The sequence below is a fragment of the Durio zibethinus genome, chromosome 15 (genome assembly GCF_047325235.1).
Source record: "Durio zibethinus cultivar Kanyao isolate XHJ-2024 chromosome 15, ASM4732523v1, whole genome shotgun sequence".
In the NCBI taxonomy this organism is placed as follows: Eukaryota; Viridiplantae; Streptophyta; class Magnoliopsida; order Malvales; family Malvaceae; genus Durio; species Durio zibethinus.
The window spans coordinates 6,676,105-6,696,076 of record NC_143176.1 but is presented as its reverse complement, the minus strand read 5'-3'; the positions used below and the strand labels follow the sequence as shown (position 1 = coordinate 6,696,076).

General features: G+C 27.4%; 1 protein-coding gene across 1 annotated transcript; it reads right to left on the bottom strand.

Annotated features, from left to right (window-relative positions):
• Positions 1-13,230: 13,230 nt before the first annotated feature.
• LOC149514615 (disease resistance protein RPS2-like) lies at positions 13,231-14,658 on the bottom strand. Its single transcript, XM_089744506.1, has 2 exons — positions 14,048-14,658; positions 13,231-13,648 (listed from the first exon to the last, which is right to left on the bottom strand). Exons 1-2 carry the CDS (start codon positions 14,627-14,629, stop codon positions 13,526-13,528), a joined length of 705 nt encoding a protein of 234 aa, XP_089600632.1. The 5' UTR covers positions 14,630-14,658; the 3' UTR covers positions 13,231-13,525.
• Positions 14,659-19,972: the final 5,314 nt, after the last annotated feature.

The following is a 19,972-nucleotide window of genomic DNA, read 5'->3' as shown; positions in this document are numbered from 1 at the left end:
TTTTTCTTATTTTACAATTAAAATAAAAAGAATTTTTAAGTTTATAGAAGTAACTAAAAGGAAACATATGAAAATTAAAAAGAATTACTGAAAACTTAAAGTTTATTTGTTATAATTAATTTATGGTTGATTCTTCCATTTTGCTCCAAATTAGAAAGTAAAAGTAAAGATTAAAAGTAATTTCAAAGACCTAATAAAAAGCAAACCATCATTCAAATTAAGAAAATTTATGCCTAACTTAAGAAAAACCAATCAATCAATTCCATCTCCACTTTTAGTAATCCAAATGCCAACAACATCCTTAGTAGGAAAAGGAAATTGAAGATTGAAACAATCCAATCTCTCTATATTTATTGTATTCCTAACTTAAACTTAATACTTTAAGAAGATGACAATTGGACAAATTGAGTTATTTCAAATTAAAAAAAAAAAAAACTATTTTGAATTCAAAATTTTTTAAATTTGATATTGATGTTTTCTAAGTTTGGATCATCAAATTTAGGTTAATTTGGATCAAATTGTTGAGTTTTAAATTAATTATATAATTAAATAAAATTTGATTCATTATTCAAATATGAAATGCATTCTTGATTGGGAATATAACTAAAATGTTGACAACCAAACTCTCAAAGAAGTAAAATGCAATTGGTCAGTGTATAGTGGTGGATCTTGATATTTAATTTTGAGAGAGTCAATTAATATTGGCTTAAGGGTAAAAAAATCCCTCAAACAAAAAATCATTTATCAATTAAGCTTTTCATATTTTAATGCAATTAATCAAGCCCTAAATCTTTTATTTCAAACTAATTGAATCTTTAAACATTTGTTTTCACTTAGTTGAATCCTTATAGATATATTTTCACTTAATTAAGCCCTCAATTAGACAAAAAAAGTTAACCATTTTTCTCTAATAGGAGTTCAATTAATGAAAATAAATGTTTAAAGGTTTAATAGATTAAAAAAAAAGACTTAGATGATTATTGAATTTAGTTCGGAGGCTTTTTTGTCCTTTTTGTCATAAAATATTACATGAATTTTAATTTTTTTCTTCGCAAGTAACCTACCATATATATTATCAATATAAATAGAAATATACTAAACCTAACTTACAAAATTATAAATTTTATCAATTTGTATAAAGAAACATAATACATCAAATAAATCATTTTACTTAAAATTGTGAATGGTTTTAAAAAAAAAAACCAATTGCCAAAAAACTTTTTTTTTTATCAAAACAGGAAAAATAAAAATATACCATTAAAAGAATAAAATTAAAACTTTGAGATTAGAAGTAATTAAAATTTTAACCTTTTAAAAGGTTATTCAAATCTAACTTTTGTCTTAAATAAAAAAAATGCGTTATAACAAGAGAAAAAATCTAAAATAAAATTAAAAATGAAAATTACATGGAGAGAAGTTGCGGTTGATTAAAAAGAAAAAAAAGTTTGATACTTAATTATAGATTTGGAGTCTTATGAAGAAACTAGAAAGTCTATTTGACTTTTGTTGAATGAATATAATTATGATTGTAACAAGTATACACTTGCTAATTATTATAACAAAGCTTTTGATTTTAAGGGTTTGTAAGTAATAATTGATTGGTATAACAAATAAACAAAAAAAATAATATGATTTTAATCTTTCTTAAACTATTGCATAAGATAGGTTCGCACCCATAAGCATAAACATGCATAGATTTTAACTGCCCAAAAAACGTCTTTACAATATCTCTTTATTGTTCTTCCACAAATAAGCCATTCGGATTTCAAAATATTATTAGCTAATTTAACTGAGTGAACTAGATATAAAGTATTCATATGAAGAGTGGAACTTATAGATTATTTGATTCTTGGTTATTCTTAAAATTTGGGATGAGACAAAGACCCCTTTTGACTTGTATAACCATTCATCTCTGCCTCATGTTACTGGGGTTTTTTAAATTTTAAGGGTTCAAAGAGCTTTCAGGCTTGTATAACCATCTGTCTCTGCTAGTGTACTTGAAAGGCATAAACTATGTTGTTGAATTCCATGCATGTGTTGGAGAACAAAGTGAATGTCCCGCATTTAGGTCCAAAAGTCGCAAACCCAGCAAAAGATACCCCGAAATGGAAACAAAACAAAGCTAAGGTGACCTTAGGAACTCAGCTTCTTTTAGAACTTTGAAAACATAAATTGAGAGAGAAAAAAATAAAAGAAAAAACAAAAAGCTGAAAGAGAGGGTCTTGGAGACTCTAGGAATGAACAGAGGAAGTGTGGAGGAGGACTTGGTCGAGAAATGAGAGACAAATAGATTCATAGCAAAGTTAAAGATTTGCATGGTTTTGAATTTTGGAAAAAAAAAAAAATTGTACAACTTTGGTATATCATTTTTTTTTTTTGATACCTCAGACAAACAAGGCCTTTGAGAGAAAATCTGAATCCTCTCAGATACAGTGATCTTCTCTTTCCACTCTCTTTCATTATTTTGGCTGAAAACTTGGCTAGGCTCATGGGTTTGTTCTTTTGACCTCCAATATCAGCGAGATTTTGGGCATCTTCTTCTAAACTTTGTTGCTACTTCTTGTATATTTTCTCTAGATTTTCCTCTTGTTATCCTTAATTTTTTTATTCGAAAATCCTTGTTCCTTGATTTCAAAGATTTCCTCTCTCCATAACCCTCTTTTAATCAGTTTTTTCTTCTTGAAAAGAATGGAAACACACAATAAAAGTGCACATATAAATAGTGAAATGCTTGAACACCATTTCTGACAAGTTTAAAAGATTTAAGTCTAAAGCTTTTTATTCTTGGATTTTTCTTCCAATTTTTTCTTGTGAAAGCTTGTGTTTACATATATATGGAAGCTCGTGAAAACAATGGCTTAAGAACATCAAACCCAAAGGTGTAGCAATAGTAATACTAGCAGTGGTGGTGGAATTGGAAGCAATCTTGATAGATCTTCCAAGAAGCAAAGGCCTAAAAAAGTCCCAAAAAGAGGACTTGGTGTGGCACAGCTTGAGAAGATAAGAATAGAAGAACAACAAAAGAAAGATGCAACTGTAGCTGCTGCTGCTGCTACAATTTTGCCTTCCCCATAATCTGTTATTTCACCACCAATTATTCATCATAAATCATTATATCTTTCTTTGCCAATCCCAAAGTTCCATCCTTCAAATCAATCTTCTTCTTCTTCTTCTTCTGCTTCTTCAATTCCATTTCCTGCTGAACTTATGTCACCACCAAATTCAATCTCTAGAACACCTTTATTTGTTCAAAATATTGATATTGTCAGTACAAAAAACACTGTTCCATTGACCTGCAGTGGTTCTCCAGGGTGGCATCCTGGTGCAGCAGTACTTTCAGGGAATGACAGTGTCAATAATGGTCATAAAATTTTGTTCTCGTGAGTATAACATTGAAAAAGAGTGTTCTCGGTTGGACCCTGGATTGGCTTTCAGGTCAGATTTGAGTTTGCCTCATGAATCTGAATCCATTTGGCTTTGCCTAGTTTGATTCAAAGGTTACAACCATTTCAATAACCTTCTTCTTCAGTGGTAAGAAAATTGATTTTGTGTTGTAACTTGTAGTAGTTGGAATCTTTAATTTATTTTTTAAAAAATATTTTCATTTCTGGTAACGTTGATCGGTAAAAAATTAGGTGAATTAATTGAATTCTATTTTTTACATACGTATATTGTCATCAAGAACTTCATCAAAATCTGTACTGAATTGACCGACCAATTGCAATAATCTTGGCCAATTGTAAAGGTGGTGAAGTAAGAGGACATGTTGATCTCAATTTGAAACTATAAAATACTTAAAAAAAGATATCAAATCTCTTGTACTCATTTCTTTTGTATCGTTAAAATTCCCCCATATGATTGAGCATGAAAACAAACAAAAAACCAAAAATTCAAATCTTAGACTTTGAGTTATTGAATCATTGGTTCAAAAGTCATGTACTATAAAAAATAATTGAATTTCCCATTTTTTATAGTTTTCCTTATCGGTATTCTTGTAATAATCATTTTGTATATAGATTGTAGAATTTTTCATCATTAACAGTTTTGTATATACATGTCATGTATCCATGTAATTGTAAATAAAAAAAAAGGTATTACATTGACATATATAGTTAATGTAAACACCTGCATACTTCTAAACTAATTTTTTAGAGATATAAAACATCATTAATTATTAAAAATATAATCATTATTTAACACATGTAAAATTTTATATAATTATGTAAACTCAATTGCATAAATATAAAAATTTATTATCAATTTATAAAAAAATAATCCAATAAAATTATACATGATCAAAGATATTTTTATATCATCTTTAAAACACAAAAATGTCAACCAAGGTTTTATATCACTAATAAGAGAATAAAAATCTAAAACACATCTCAACCTAAATCTTGGCCAAGTTGTATAAGTTAGTTTTGGTGTTGATGTGCTAGTTGATTGATAGTTTTCTTATGGGCTTTTTGAAGGAATTCCCTTTTTTTTTTTTTTTTGCTTTCATATTTTCTTCGTTGGTTTGGGTGGTGAATGGGTCAGGTAGAAGCAGGCACTGGGAACAAACTTTTGCATATGGGATTTGTTGGGACCTGACTACGCTTTGTCCTGCCTTTGTAAGTTGGGTCCTCCAAATCAGACCCTTCATTATGTAAGTTGCAGATGTTTACGTCTAGAAGGGTCCATACTGATCATAGAGAAAAAGAAGAGTGATATTGCTGAAAACGTAAAAATCAATTTGGAAGGCTTAAGGCAGATTTCGAATTTGACCAAATTTTAGTGTCTATTTAATTGGGTGGTTAGATTAATTTCCACAATATTAAAAATGATAATGAAGGTAAAATTAGTTATAGTAGTAATAAAATTAAAATTAATGGTAAGAATATATGTTTGGATGCTAACACACTGATAATGATGAGTTGAGTTATAATGAAAGAAGAAAAGACTATTAAAGATGTTAATTTAAAATATGTCAATTATTTAATATTTATAAATTAATAAATTATTTTTATATCAATAATTTTATTAAAAAATGATTAAAAATTAATAAAAAATAATATTAATATATCAAACAATTTTTTATTTTTTATTTATTTTTGTAGATACTTGTTAATTAATAAAATAACCTCCAAAAATTTTTATATAATATTAAAATTTATTTATTTATTAATTTATTATATAATAATTTATTATTTATTAGTCTATTTATTTATTAGTTTATTATAGTAAAATTTATTTGTTATATTAAATTAAATAATAACAAAATTATTTCATAATTTTAAACAAAAAATCAAAAAAAAAAAAAAAGAGGAACCTTATAATCACAAAAGTCTTCTAATCTTTCCGAACTTACATGCTTAAATAAAAAAATTTATTTAATGAATTAGGACCAATGACCCTTATAAGCTTCTCATGGTTCAAGGGTAAAAGTGAAAAAAACCAACATTAGTTAGCCATCAGTGAATTTATCCTTCAGTGGATCACTGAGCCTTGGCACGGTGAGAATGCAACTACTGCACTGAAATCAGAACTTCCAAATGGGTGTCCAATTTAGTTGGTTTCAATTTGAGGGTTAAATTTCATGGCACTGGAGGTACGATGAAATCTAAATTAGCTCCTAATCTATATCACAAAGTCAATGATCCTTGGTTGTCAATGGAAAAAAAATTGAGTTTGCCAAATATTCAAGTAATTTTAGACGGAAAAGTTAAACAGCAATTAGCAAAACTATTTTAATTTTAATGTGTTGGTATAAATTGAATTTAAGATTTAATTAATTATTTTGACATTGTTACGTTTTTAAATATAAAAGAAGTCGCAATTTACAAATAACAAAAATGGAAGATAAATTTTAAAATTTTTTTAAACAGTAAAAGATATTTATTATTAATAGACAAAAATTAAAATCATATTACGAAATCATTTCTTCTAAAAACACCCAATTTGGCCAACAAATCTGCAAAGTGATTGGCCTCTCTGTAGATATGGACAAAAGAAACTTTTCACACTCTAGAATAGAGATTATACTACTTGTCGTGAAGATCATCGTATTCCAGAGATTAATGCTTACTTTGTTAATGCATGCTGTGACTACTTGAGAGTCGCTTTCGATGATCAATTCTAGAATAGAGTCAATGTTCGAACTTACCACTATTGAAAGAGCTTCTATTACTACCATCAGCTCTGCAAGATTAGAGTCTTTTTTAATGCCGATACTTTTTGACAACATAAGCAGAACTTCTCCTTTGCTATTACTAATTACTCCACCAAAACCTGCAGGACCTGGTTTACCAGCAGCAGATCCATCAACATTAATTTTCCAGACACCAGATGTTGGCGGTGACCAATGAATGTTCTTCCTTGGATATCTTCGGTGCAGCGGAATGGTTAAGTCTTGAATGTTGTACATGAAATTCAAGTCTGAAAAATCCAGATTAGGATATTTTGCCTCGATCCACCAACCAAGTCTAGTCCATATTAAACTGGTAATTTGATCAATTGAAACTGTTTTTTGCTGGAAGATTTTCTCATTTCGAGCCAGCCAAATCGACCATAGAATTGCATAGAACAGTGTATCCCAAATAGCTTTCTGGTTACTACTTGCAACAAGACTATTCCAAGACAGAAAAAGGGATTTGATCGAACCTGGAATAGACCTGCTAATATTCCATTGAAGACAGCATTTGAACCAGATTTAACGTGCAAAAGAGCTGAGCCGAATAGCTGATCAATAGTTTCTAGTTCCTTGTAGAATGAGCATTTGTTTATCACGTTAACCATGCATCTTCTTTTATGAAGTAGATCAATGACAGGGATACCGCCTTTTAGTGTCTTCCAGCAAAAAATTTCTACTTTGGGTGGGGCGACACCCTTCCAAATGTATTTTCGTAGGTTGAATTAGAAACTGTTGTGGAGTTCAGAACTTCTCTGAAAGATTTGGTGCTGAAAACACCATTTGCTGTGTGCTACCCTATGATCCTATCGTGAACTGTGGGGCAGAAAATCACAGAGTTTAACAGGTTCATTAGCTTGATCCATGATTCCAGTTCCCAATTCAACAGGTTCCTACGCAACTGAATTCTCCAACTCCAGTTTGAACCGATCCAATTTCCAAATTCTTTAATTGGGCCTCTTTGTTGATAGCAAGAGAATAAATTCTTTGAAATTTAATTTTTAAAATGTATTCCTCAATGCACTTGTCGTACCAGAAACGGATTCTATCTCCATTACTTGTACAAAAGAGGAAACTAGAGTTTATAAAGTTAAATTTTAAATTTTAAAATTTAAAATCTACATTTCACTTTTATTAATTATTTTGACATTATTTTATTATTTAATATAAAGGAAGTCACAATTTAAAAATAATAAAAGTGAAATGTAGATTTTAAAATTTAAATTTTTTTAAAAAATTGTATGAGTCAATTAAGTTAAATATCAAATTAAACATTATTATATTTTTATAAATTAACAACATGTTTGAATATGAAAGTAGACTTTACAGTTAAACTCTTAGTAAGTTTAATCTTTTAATATCACTTTAATTAGTAAATTATATTTAATTCGAGTATTATAATACTTGGACATAGTTTGATTGCAAATTTAATTGAATTTATTTTTCTTTTCGATATCCTATGATATAATTTTGTGCTAATTACTTACAAGAAATAAAGTTGAACTAAAACTCAATCTAACTTAAAGTAAATTTTTTTAACTTCAATTAGAACTCAAATTTTGTATCACAAACTTTTTGACTCACTTATATCTCAAGATAAACTAGTAATTAATGTATTTGGTATATACGTTGTAGCATTCATGCTAATAGAAAGTTTGATAAAAGTGATATAAGATTAATTTATCAATTATCCATCTAACTATTTCTATATCATATCGTCTAAAACACTTTGTATATTAATATTATGTTTTACATAAAAATTAGATATTACATTTTATATCAACATGAAAAATACAAAAAAATATTTTTTTAGTTTTTGTTAAACCCATATACAGTTTTATTAAAATTTTAACTCATGTTACTTTCATGACTTTTTTTTTTATTATTTTCATATTGTATTACTATATTGTGTTTTAAATTATCAAATCTATCCAATACTTTAAAAGATTTGGGTTGTAATACCTTCAATTGTTATAAGGTATATTCTTCACAATCAATTATCAATAATTGCAATTTCATATTAGATTATTTAATTTAATAATAAATATATATAAAATTACGAGATAAATTGATAGAACGTTTGACTAACTATTTGTGAATATATTCGAATTATATTTGTTTATTAATTTTAACAAACGATTATAAATAACATTTTAAGGTTTTTTAATTAAGCGAACATATCACAAATATAACAAAATTTGTTCATATTCAATTTATTTGTAAAAACTAATATAATGTTTTACGAACAATTTGTGAACATGATTGATTTGTTTTTTGTTTATTAAGTTTAACAAATGATTATGAAGAATATTTCATAGTTCATTAATTACATTATAAAAAATATGCTAATTACTGATAGAATTTTATCAACAAACTTTTTTCATCTGTAATTACAAATAGAATATCGATGAATTATCAATGAAATTGAAAAATGAAACTATTAATTTATTACCACCGAAATACCAATGAATTATCAATGGAAAATATAGACACCAATAAATTTTTGGCATGTCTATAAAATTTTAACACCGTACTTACAGATAAAAAATTATGTAGATAATAATGTAGACACATTCTATAGATGGAATATCAAATGTCGAGAAATAATTTAGGTAAAAAAATTATATGTAAAAAAAAATTAAATTAATAATAAAATTTTATATTTTTAATTTTTTAAATCGATATTTGAAAGACCGATGAAATTTTTGTCAGTATTCCGTTAGTGATTTTCATTTTGGAATAAAATCCCTATCTCTTCTCTTAAACGTTTTATCTCCCTCACTCACAGTTCCCTTTTCCCGCCCCCTCCATTAGACCCTCATCTCTTTTCTCTATCCTCAATTCCTCCTCCGATGGCCTTTGTCATCAATTGTTCAACGCTACAACATCATTCGTGATTGAGAACATCTCAAAAACCAGTAATTGAGGAAGCTTTAGGTGAAACTGAAGAATTGAAATGGGCAGTGACAAAGATAAAAGGCAAGGCACTGATATCAGTAGTATTGTGCAGTACTTGGAATGCTCATATATATTATATATGGAGAGAAAGGAATTACAGATTATTCAAGAATAAAGAAGGAATAGAAGAACAAGTGTATGAGCAGTTAACAAGATTTTGTGTGATGCTTGGACTATAAATAAAGCTATATTGCATAATAGTTAGAATATGATTTGATTGTATATATGGAGTGTATGTAGTGTAGCAATTTTATTGCTTCTTTGGATAAATAAAATACAACTTATCCCAAAAAAGAATAAAGCTTTAGATGAAACTATATATATTTTCAAATTGATCTTCTATTAATCTTTTTTAAAGCCACACAAGCATTAAAGGAGAAGAAATGAGATGCATAGGTGATCGAAGATGGGCATAATGGGTTGACAGCCATGGCTTACTTGGCTCGTGGCAGCCTGTCCGTTTCCATGCTTGAGCAATACCTGTCCATAGAAGTTTCAGGTGAAATTTTTTATTTTTTGTTTTTTTTTAAAGTTTTGTTAAGAATATGAGTTTTTGTATGGCATTTAAATTGAAAAAAGGAATAATTAAAGAGACATGTTTGAATTTGTCGAAGCTAATAGTGACGACATTTACTGATTGGCTGAACAATTTAAAGAAAAGCAAAATTTCGAGGAAAATGAAATCTCTAATTTCTTTGATACTATGTGATGAATCATGCTCTTTTTAGAATGTCCACCATGTCTCAAATTTGTATTTTATATTTACAGTCTCCTTCAATTTTCAACAAATCAGACAGCACTTTGATGTTTTTTTCTAGGTTTTGATGTAAAGGTAAAGTTGAAATTCATTTTAGCTTTTTAAATTTTCCATCAAGTATATTTTCTGTGCAATTTTAAACTTTGATTTGTGATGAACGTTTGATTTGTGATGAACAAGAGCCAGTTAGAAAGTCGATTCAATTTGTTGAAACACCAAATCATCTTATTTGAGATATAGTATGGTACAAAGGAAGTGAAAATACTCGTTTATTATAAGCCAATAAATAACGTATTTAAATTTACTATGTTCTTATTGAGGTTTGTTTTAATATGTGAGTTGAGAATCTTTTGTTTTGTTTCTAATTAAGCTCATGGCTATTTGAATTAATATATTTAACATCATTTTGTGTTAGCAACAAGCCAATATACAATTTTACGAACCATTGTCAAATGTGAGTTTTTGTTTTTCATTGTCTATGCTTTTTATTGAATTTAACTTTTATTTCTAGTACTTAACTAATTCATCTATTGGTTCTTTGTCTTCCTTTTCCTGCAATTCATCTATTAACTAATGGCTTCTAAGGGACCAAGGTCCAAGCTTGAGCATAAGACAAGAGCTATGTGTCCAAAGGTTATAGTGTCTGAGCCTCAGAGGTTTTTATAGCTCTCCTTTCTGGTGGTTTATATTGTTATTATTGTTGTTAGTGTCATCATACATGAACACACATGCACATGCTTAAATGTAAAGAAGTTTAAAGATGAAATCTTTGTGGAGACTTAATGTTTTTAAGGGTGAATTTATATTGAGTATGTGCTTAACTGTCATGAACTTTTTGTTGTACCTTAGTTTCTAAATTGCTTTTGGCTGGAAGCAATTAGTTGTTATTTTCTAATACAAGTGAGGTTTCTTTTGACTTGTGCTTTTTAGTTCCATTAACAATTAAGGTTTGGATCCATCTGCTAATTGTAAGTAAAAATCAGTTTTATAAATGTTCTTCAAAAATATCTATGTACGCATAAATGAATAAATCTTCCAAGAATGTGAAAAGAAGAATTTCATATCCTAAACACTTGGTGATGTGTAACAATTTGCTTGGCATTAGTACTAACATGGTGCTTCTCCAAGATGAATTTTAGAAAATTAGTGCAAATTCCGCTTGGCATCATTTTATTTTGTTTCCAAGGCCATCATTTATCTTGGCCTTTTGCTTGCTTAATATGGTTTTGCAATATATCTTGTACGCCAAAAATTATGATTTTTTAGTTCGTTTCATGTGATTTTAATATTATTTTAATAAAGCTTCCAAATTTATTATGGAAATAGATTACTCTAGCAATTGAGCCCAAGGATAAGGAAGCAAGTACTATGTACAAACAACTTTTGGAGGTATGACCAACGGCAAATGTCAAGTTCAATTGCTTTGGTTGGAATTTTGTGTTGATAAATTTTTTATTAGCTTGATTTAGAGTTTGTATGTTCTCTTGGTGATGCGGCTAAAAAAAGTTAATTGTTTTGTTTTCTGATAAGGAAGTTAATGATTGAATACGATGGAAGAGCCACATTTAGAAGGTAGTCCCTGAAGTGAGCAGAGTGTGGTTGCCACTCCAAAAATTGCTTCAACTCCAACAAGTCCTTCTAGTCAATTGGTTATTGCAAGTGGGAAAGCAATCATTCTATGTAAACAGAGCTAATTGGTCCCTGATGATGTTGGGTGTAATTAGGAGGTGGGCTAACACGAAGACTAAGCTGTTCTCAAGGAATCCTGGACTCATGTTTAAACGTTGGATTCATTGCATAGAAGATGAAACCTAGTCAAATTGAAAAAGCTTAAATATGAAGTTATGCTTAAGCTGTTATAAATATTACTTGTATATTGTAGAAATATAGTTTAAAGAACATGAAGAAATGTAGGATGGAATAAGCAGGTAGAGATAATATTCATTAATATTATCTATTTACTTTTCTTCATGTACTTTTATCACTAGTTCAATTTTTTATACAATTCTAGTCACTTATGAATGGAAATAGAATATTTTATCCAAAATTTTTTTCTTCTATGTCATGTTGACATTAAAATATTTATATTTTTATTCTTTAAAAAATTTCATGTACGGTAACATAAATCCAAAAGAATAGGACAATTTAGTTTTTAGTTAAAAAGATTTTAAACTCAGAAATTTTGAAAAATTTATAAACTTATTTAGAAAATTAAAGTTTGATCAACCAAATTAAAATGAAAAAAAAAAGATTTAAACTTATATTTAAATTTTTATAAGTTTAAAAATATGATTATTCAAATATATATGTTGTGGAAGCTAAACTCAAAATTGGATAAATCAAATTAAAAAAATCAAATTTGATTTAAAAATTAAATCATCAATGATAAAGGAAAATATAAGACTACATACACTTAATTAGATGTCAAAAAAATGACTTTTTATTAATCATCTTATTCTAATCCTTTCATCTAATTAATTTTCCCATTGCTTGCATTCCTCCCTAGTTTTTCAAATAAATTAAAAGAGAGCAAATTCTGATGTCAACAACACCACTAAGCATACAATACTAAAAACTATTTTTAATGTAATTAAGCAGAAGAAGCTGCTGTTAGAGCTTTGCTCAGGCTGATAATCAAGAATAAAAACTCATATAAAAATTTCAAGTTATGTTCTCTTATAAAATTAAAATAAAATTTCAAACATATACTTTGGTTTTCTAAATAAATTTAAAAGTTTGCCAAGTTTTTATAAATTCAATTTTTTTTTTACAAAAAATAAACAGTCCTATTTATCTTTTTTCCAGGTTTATATTATCCTATGTGAAATTTTTTTACAATAAAATATAAATATTTTCCATATCGACAACATAGAAAAAAAATAAATTTTGGATGAAATATTCTATTTTAATCCATAGATGATTAAAATTACATAAAGATATAATAAAGTGATAAAATTACACCAAAAAAAGTAATATATATGTATATGGGATTCTAAGTTTTGACTTCTAATATCAAGATTAATTCTCACTTAGACTGCTTATAAGCTTAACAAATATAGACATACCATTTCAGTCCAACATTTTCCATCAACTTAGTTGTTTTTATTTGTTTGTATTCCAATAAGTATTTAACTCAGTAAGATCCGCCATCTTTAAATAAAGCAACCTCTAGAACATCAACTAGGGAAACTTAGTTTTGACTAGCTGTTTTGCAAAAAAAAAAAATGCCGATTTAATTGAATGAAATTACGATGCATGAAATTCTTATAGCAATTCTTATGCCAGAAAATAATATGTGATTTGTCTAATGTCTAGAGGGAGGAAGAAATGCTACTCAACTGATATTCAGAATTGACAAATTTTCACGTGACTTACAGAAACACTAAGATAATTAAAATGTGCGCATTGCTGTTTTAAAAGATCCTTGTTTTCAGGTCTGCTAGTGGAAAGGACAACAAACTATAAACTTTTAGCTGATAAAAAAAAAAAGCATAAATAAACAGGAATGCAGTCTTATGTACCCTCATAGAAATTTGCATTCTAATATGATCGCAATAGTTGGCTGCAAGTCTGTGAAGTTGGGACAAAGGTTTGTGATATGCTGCAGCAAATTAGCAACTGCTTCATTCACAGGCATCTTCTCATACTGACATTCTTTTCTTCATCTCGGTCCTCTGAAACCATATATCACTACCAATTGGCCATGTTGTTTGTTGAGCTCTAGTAGACTCTTCCACTATATTTTCATCAATTGATCGGATTGCCTGCAAAACAAATTAAAGCATGGCATGTGAAAACCAAGAAGGATGTATAATTCAGTAAATTGAAATAATAACGCAGCAAGGACCATTGAATGAACCCAATAAGAAAGATTGCCACCGAATAGAACTGGGAATTAATATTGCCAGCCAATTACATTTTCAATTTCATTAGGAATTAAAACAAACACATGGATGACAAATTACAATTGAAATCCACAACAAGTTCCCTTGAACTGACGAGATTAATATTGCATAATCAATAAAGCTGAAAGAGGAAATAAAAGTATTAAAAAGTATACAACAGATGAACCTCTCTGTTCATAAGCTTATCCAAGTTCATCTATACAAAAGGCAGGGCAGCTTTTGATACTTTTATATTGAGAGTTGGGGAGCGTAGCGTACCTCTGTTTTGGCATGCCCAGATTGCTCTGAATCAACACTAAAGCTTGTGGTTATATTGGGACAACCTCTTATAGTTAAAATTTCCAAAGATGAGAGTACAAAATGATAACCCACAGGGCTGAAGCTCACAAGGTTCGGTAGCTTTTCAAGACGTAAGGTGCCCAATTGAGGTAGCTGTATCACTTTCTCTTTTTCCTCGCTACCATTTGCCTCATCTCCTGATTGTTCAAATACTAGTTCTAATTTGAAGACGTTCAGAACAGTTAAGGATTGCAGTTTTGGAAGGCCATGAGCAACACTCACCGGAAAGAAACTTTTCAAGTTTTTGCATGAGTCAATCCATATATGAGTCAGATTAGGGAAGCATATAGGTTGGAGATGATGATCTTGTGGTGAAGTTTGACCATCTTTTTCAATAATTTGCTCCAATTCCTCACACTCATATATCCATAAAAAGCTTAATTGTAGCAAATTCCGAACGATGGTAGGTGATAAGATATATCTTAACCTTCCGCATCTAAAGACACTCAAACCAGTGAGGTTTTGAAAGTTGACAACTTGGATGGGATCTTTCCATGTCATCCGCAATTTAGGTAGATCATGGAATCTTAGTTCCCTCAAACTTGAAAGATTATATCCACCATCAAATAACTCTTCAAAATTAGTGATAGTTAAATATTTCATATTCGGTGATTTTTGTCCCAATTCAGGAACTATCATATCGCACCACTACAAGAAAATAGAATATTAATGGCAGTTTTGTAGCGGTGTTTCACTTACAAACGCCATTAGCTTCCATGTTTTTATAAAACTTAAAGTGTTTATTATCAAAACGCCACTAAATATTCAAATAACGGCGTTGTTACTTGTAAACGCTACCCAAGACTTGATATTAGCAACATTTATTGACTAAAATGCCATGAATAATCCTATATTAAAAATTTGAGTGAATACTAGAGGCGTTTTTGGTAGAAAATTGCTTGAATAATCCCATTAAAAAAATTGATAGGGAATTACTGAAGGCATTTTTGGCAGACAACACCTTCAATAATCCCCTCATAAAAGATATATGTGATTATTGAAGATGTTTTCTACAAGAAACACCTTTAATAATTCCACGAAAAAATTCCACAGGCTTATTGAAGGCCTTTTTTTTTTTTTATCAAAACGCCTTCAAGAAATATCTAATCAAAATTTTAGGATCGCATGGATGTTAACCATAATGTGGTAGATTCGATCCCTACCTTTAGTCTTTTTTGAGTTTTTACAGAGATTTTGATTATTCTAGACATTTTCTGGGTAAAAAAACATTCACCAATTTATTTAAAAAATTTTGGAGAGAATATTGAAGGCATTTTTTTACAGAAAAACACCCTTAATAATTCATAGGAAAAGTATAGAACCAATTCTTGAAGGCATTTTTGACCAAACTTGCCTTAAACAATCCAATCAACAAATTTTTAGTTTGGATTATTAAAGACGATTCTTTTCAAAAATGTCTTATATAATCCATACACAAAAGTTGAAACGGATTCTACAAGGCATTTTTGGCTCAAACACAGCTAATATGCTAATATAGTGGCATGTTCTAGATACAAACGCCTCTAATATAGTAGCATTTTTTATAAAATGCCACTATTTTCTGTGAAGCGTGTATAGCCGGTACTCTGATTGGTTTTTTTTGCAAACATCGTAAATCTTTTAATGGCATTTATAAATGCCGCTAAACGTTAAAAAAAAAAACGTCACTAGAAACCAAAACCCCTGTAGTGTCAACAACTACTTGAATGTGTTCAAGCTCAAAATTCAACCACCCTCCATCCAATTTAATCTATTACAATTATGAATTGCCCAACCTTGAGTCATTAGCTTATTAACTGTGCTTAAACAACAAATTACACCAATCTCCATTGTCATGATGATTTGTTCTTCAATTGCTCATATATTATTTTGTTCTGTGGTAAAGGCAAGCTTTGAAGATTCGATTATCCGGTAAAGAGCTAGAGGGTTAAATATGCACCATCGACCTTAATATAGCTTCTTTCCACTAGCAATGGTGCAAATTGACTGAGCAACTGAAATAACCAGGGCTAATTTTAAAGGTGGTGAAGCACAAGGACATTTTGATCTCAATTTGAAGCTACAAAATACTAAAAAAGAGATATCAAATCTCTTGTGCCCATTTCTTTTATATCTTTAAAATTCCCTTTGTATGATTGAGCATGAAAACAAACAAAAAACAAAAAATTCACATCTTAGACTTTGAGTTATTGAATCATTGGTTCAAAAGTCATGTACTCTCAACAAGAATTGAATTTCCCATTTCTTATAGTATTCCTTATTGGCATGCTTGTAATGATCATTTTATATATAGATTATATAATTTTTCCTCATAAACTGTTTTATATATACACGCCACTAGCTTATTACCTATGCAATATACAAATTATTTTTAAATGTATTTAGATATATAAATTAATATTATTTAATCACTTAGATGTTCAATATATAATTTAATATATATATACGTAAATTACAAATAATATAATTAAAATATCAAAACATAATAAAATAAAAATTTTTAATTAAAAAATTCAAAATTCAAAACATATAATACATATGTAAATTACAAATAATATAATTAAAATATTAAACATAATAAAATAAAAAATTTTAATTCAAAAATTCAAAATTCAAAACATATAATAATATTTGAGAAAAAAATAAAATATCCAAAAGATTTATATACAAACAATATTATTTTGTTTACCAATAAAATATCGGATTGGAAACTAAAAGTTTCATCACTTCAAATTAACTTTATTCAATTTGTGCCATTTCCATCTTGTGCAATCAATTTTTATACACCTACAAGTTTATATAATTGTAAGATAAATTTTATTTATTTGAAAAAAATAATGATTTTAAATATTTAAATAATATGCGTAATCGCTTACTCAAATGTATATTCTTTGCATGAATTTTAGTAATATCTTGATCTTCAACATTTATAAGATTTAACAAATTAATTTTTATATTTGTTTTAAGCTTTACATTTGATGCAAAATTGTATTACTGTAAAAGCTAAAATAAAATAATTTTAAATTTTAAGTAATAGTATTAAATTTGAAATAATTATTTTAAAAATTTGTTATAAAAAGATTTTAATGGGAATGTGTCAATTTCCATTCATAGGATTTTATAATCAATTCCAAAGGTAAAAAAATTTCCTTTTTGCTTTTACTACTTTTGTCTCGCTTCTAGGAAAAGAACCAATAATATTATAAAAGAATTAAATTATAAAAACTTAATTTCAAATAAATAAACTTGATTTTATTTTTATATAAAACAATTATGTTAGAATTAGTATTGTATTTAGTCATTTGCCTTTATATATAATTTTTTTAAAAAATAAATAAAAGAAAAGCCAACAAAATCAATAATTAAATAAATAAAACTAACAAACAATTCTTAAACAATTAAATCAATATTTTTTACCTCAATTATTAAAATACCTTAGAAGAGTTATTAATGTGTTAAACCAATCTTCTTTCTTCACTCTAACATCAAGAATTGACAAAGAATTTCTATAAGATCCATGCATATACTCAGGAATAAACAAAATACTCAAAATTTTGATAAAAATTTCAAAAACAAAAAAAAAAACATTGATTTTAAATTTTTAACACGTGGATGTACAGATAACTAGTTAAAAACCATTTCCTTGCAAGCATATAGGTTGAAAAAAAAAGAGCAAAGAAATAGAATTAACATTGAGAGTATCATTAAAGAATAAATTATCTTTTAATGTATATGATATTTAGTCCTTTTAAATTTAAAAATAATCAAATAATAAAGGATTATTATGAAATCTCTAAAAGTAGAAATTATATTTTAAAATTTTAAGTTTAAGATGACATATATTTAAATTATTAAAAAATCTTTTTAAAATATAATTACATTTGAGATTTTTACATTTAAAAATATATATATTTATATTATTAGAAAACCTATTTTTTAAAAATAATATATCATTGTATTTGAAAATTTTAAATTGAAAAAAATATATATTTAGATTAATGCATTTTTTAAAAAATAATATATTTAAATTAGATTTTGTTACTAGCAATTTAAAATAATTGAATTAGTCTTTCACTTAAATTTTAAAGTTTTGGATAATTAAATAATCTTAAAATATATATCTTTTGATAAATTGTTTGAAAGTAGGAAATATCTTACATATCATTGTAAAGAGAAATTTTAGGGATTTTGCTTTGTGTCAAAAGAAAAAAATTCAACTAAACGTCTACATAAGCAAACTTTATCAGAATTCTATGTATGTTATAATATAATATTATATATAATATATCCATGTAATTGTAAATTAAAAAAAGTATTACATTGACATGTATAGTTAACATGAACACTCGTATACATCTAAACACGTTTTTAGAAATATAACACATCTTATATAATTATGTAAATTCAATTGCATAAATATAAAAATGTATCATCCATCTATAGAAAAATAATCCAATAAAATTATACATGATCGAAAATACTTTTATATAATCTTTAAAACATAAAAATGTCAACCAAGGTTTTATATCATTAATAAGAGAATAAAAATCTAAAACAATTTCAGCCTAAATCTTGGCCAAGTTGTATATGTTAGTTTTGGTGTTGATGTGCTAGTTGCTTGATAGTTTGCTTATGGACTTTTGAAGGAATTCCTTCTTTTTTTTTTCTTCATTTATTTGTTGGTTTGGGTGGTGAATGGGTCAGGTAGAGGCAGGCACTGGCAACAAACTTCTGCATGTGTGATTTGTGGGGATCTGATTATGCTTCCTCCTGTCTTTGTAAGATGGGTCCCCAAAATCTGACCCTTCATTATGTAAGTTGCAGACGGTGACGTCTAGAAGGGTCCACACTGGATTATAGAGAAAAAGAAGAGAATAAAATATTGCTCAAAATGTAAGAATCAATTTGAAAGGCCTAAGGCAGATTTTGAAATGGACCCAATTTTGTTTTATATCCCAAAGTCAATTATCCTTGGGTGTCAATGGCCAAAAAAAAAAAAAGTTTGCCAGATATTCAAGTAATTTTGGAGGAAAAGTTAAGCAACAATTACCCAAACTATGTTAATTCTAATGTGTCAATGTAAATTCAAACTAAGAGTTAGTTAATTATTTTGACATTGTAAGGAAGGTTTTAATTTGAGAATAATAAAAGTGGAATGCAAGTGTTGAAAATTAAATTTAAAATTTTTTTAAAAGATTATTTGTTAAAAAAGTTCATGAATTAATTGAATTAAATATCAAATTAAACATTATTATATTTTTACAAATTAACAACATGTTTGAATATGAAAGTAAATTTTATAATTAAACTATTATTAGGTTTAATTTATTAATATCACTTCAATTAGTAAATTATATTTAATTTGAGTATTATAATGCTTAGACAAAATTTGATTGCAAATTTAATTGAATTTATTTTTTCCATATCCTATATTTGTATGATATACTTATAATTTTTTACTAATTACTTATAAGAAATAAAGTTGAAGTAAAACTCAAACTAACTTAAAAGTAATTTTTTTTTTTTTTTACTTCAAGTTGAACTCAAATTTCATATTACAAACTCTTTGACTCAATTATTTCTCAATTTGAATTAATAATTAATGTATTTGATACGTATTTTATAATGTTCATCTAATTGAAAGTTTTATAAAAGTGATATAAGATTAATTTATCAATTATCCAACTTGATCTGATAATCCGTATATTTATATCATCTAAAACATTTTGTGTATTAATGTCATGTTTTATAAAAAAATTAAGTATTACATTTTATATCAACAAGAAAAAAATGAAAAATATTTTTTAGTTTTTGTTAAACCCATATATGATTTTTATTAAAATT

What these genes read in the sequence shown, in the direction of transcription:
- LOC149514615 (XM_089744506.1), bottom strand. Translation starts at nt 14,629, where the DNA reads ATGACATGGAAAGATCCCATCCAAGTTGTCAACTTTCAAAACCTCACT. An exon ending in CTGGGCATGCCAAAACAGAG is followed by an intron (nt 13,649 to 14,047) that starts GTACGCTACGCT and finishes TTTGTTTTGCAG; the next exon opens with GCAATCCGATCAATTGATGA.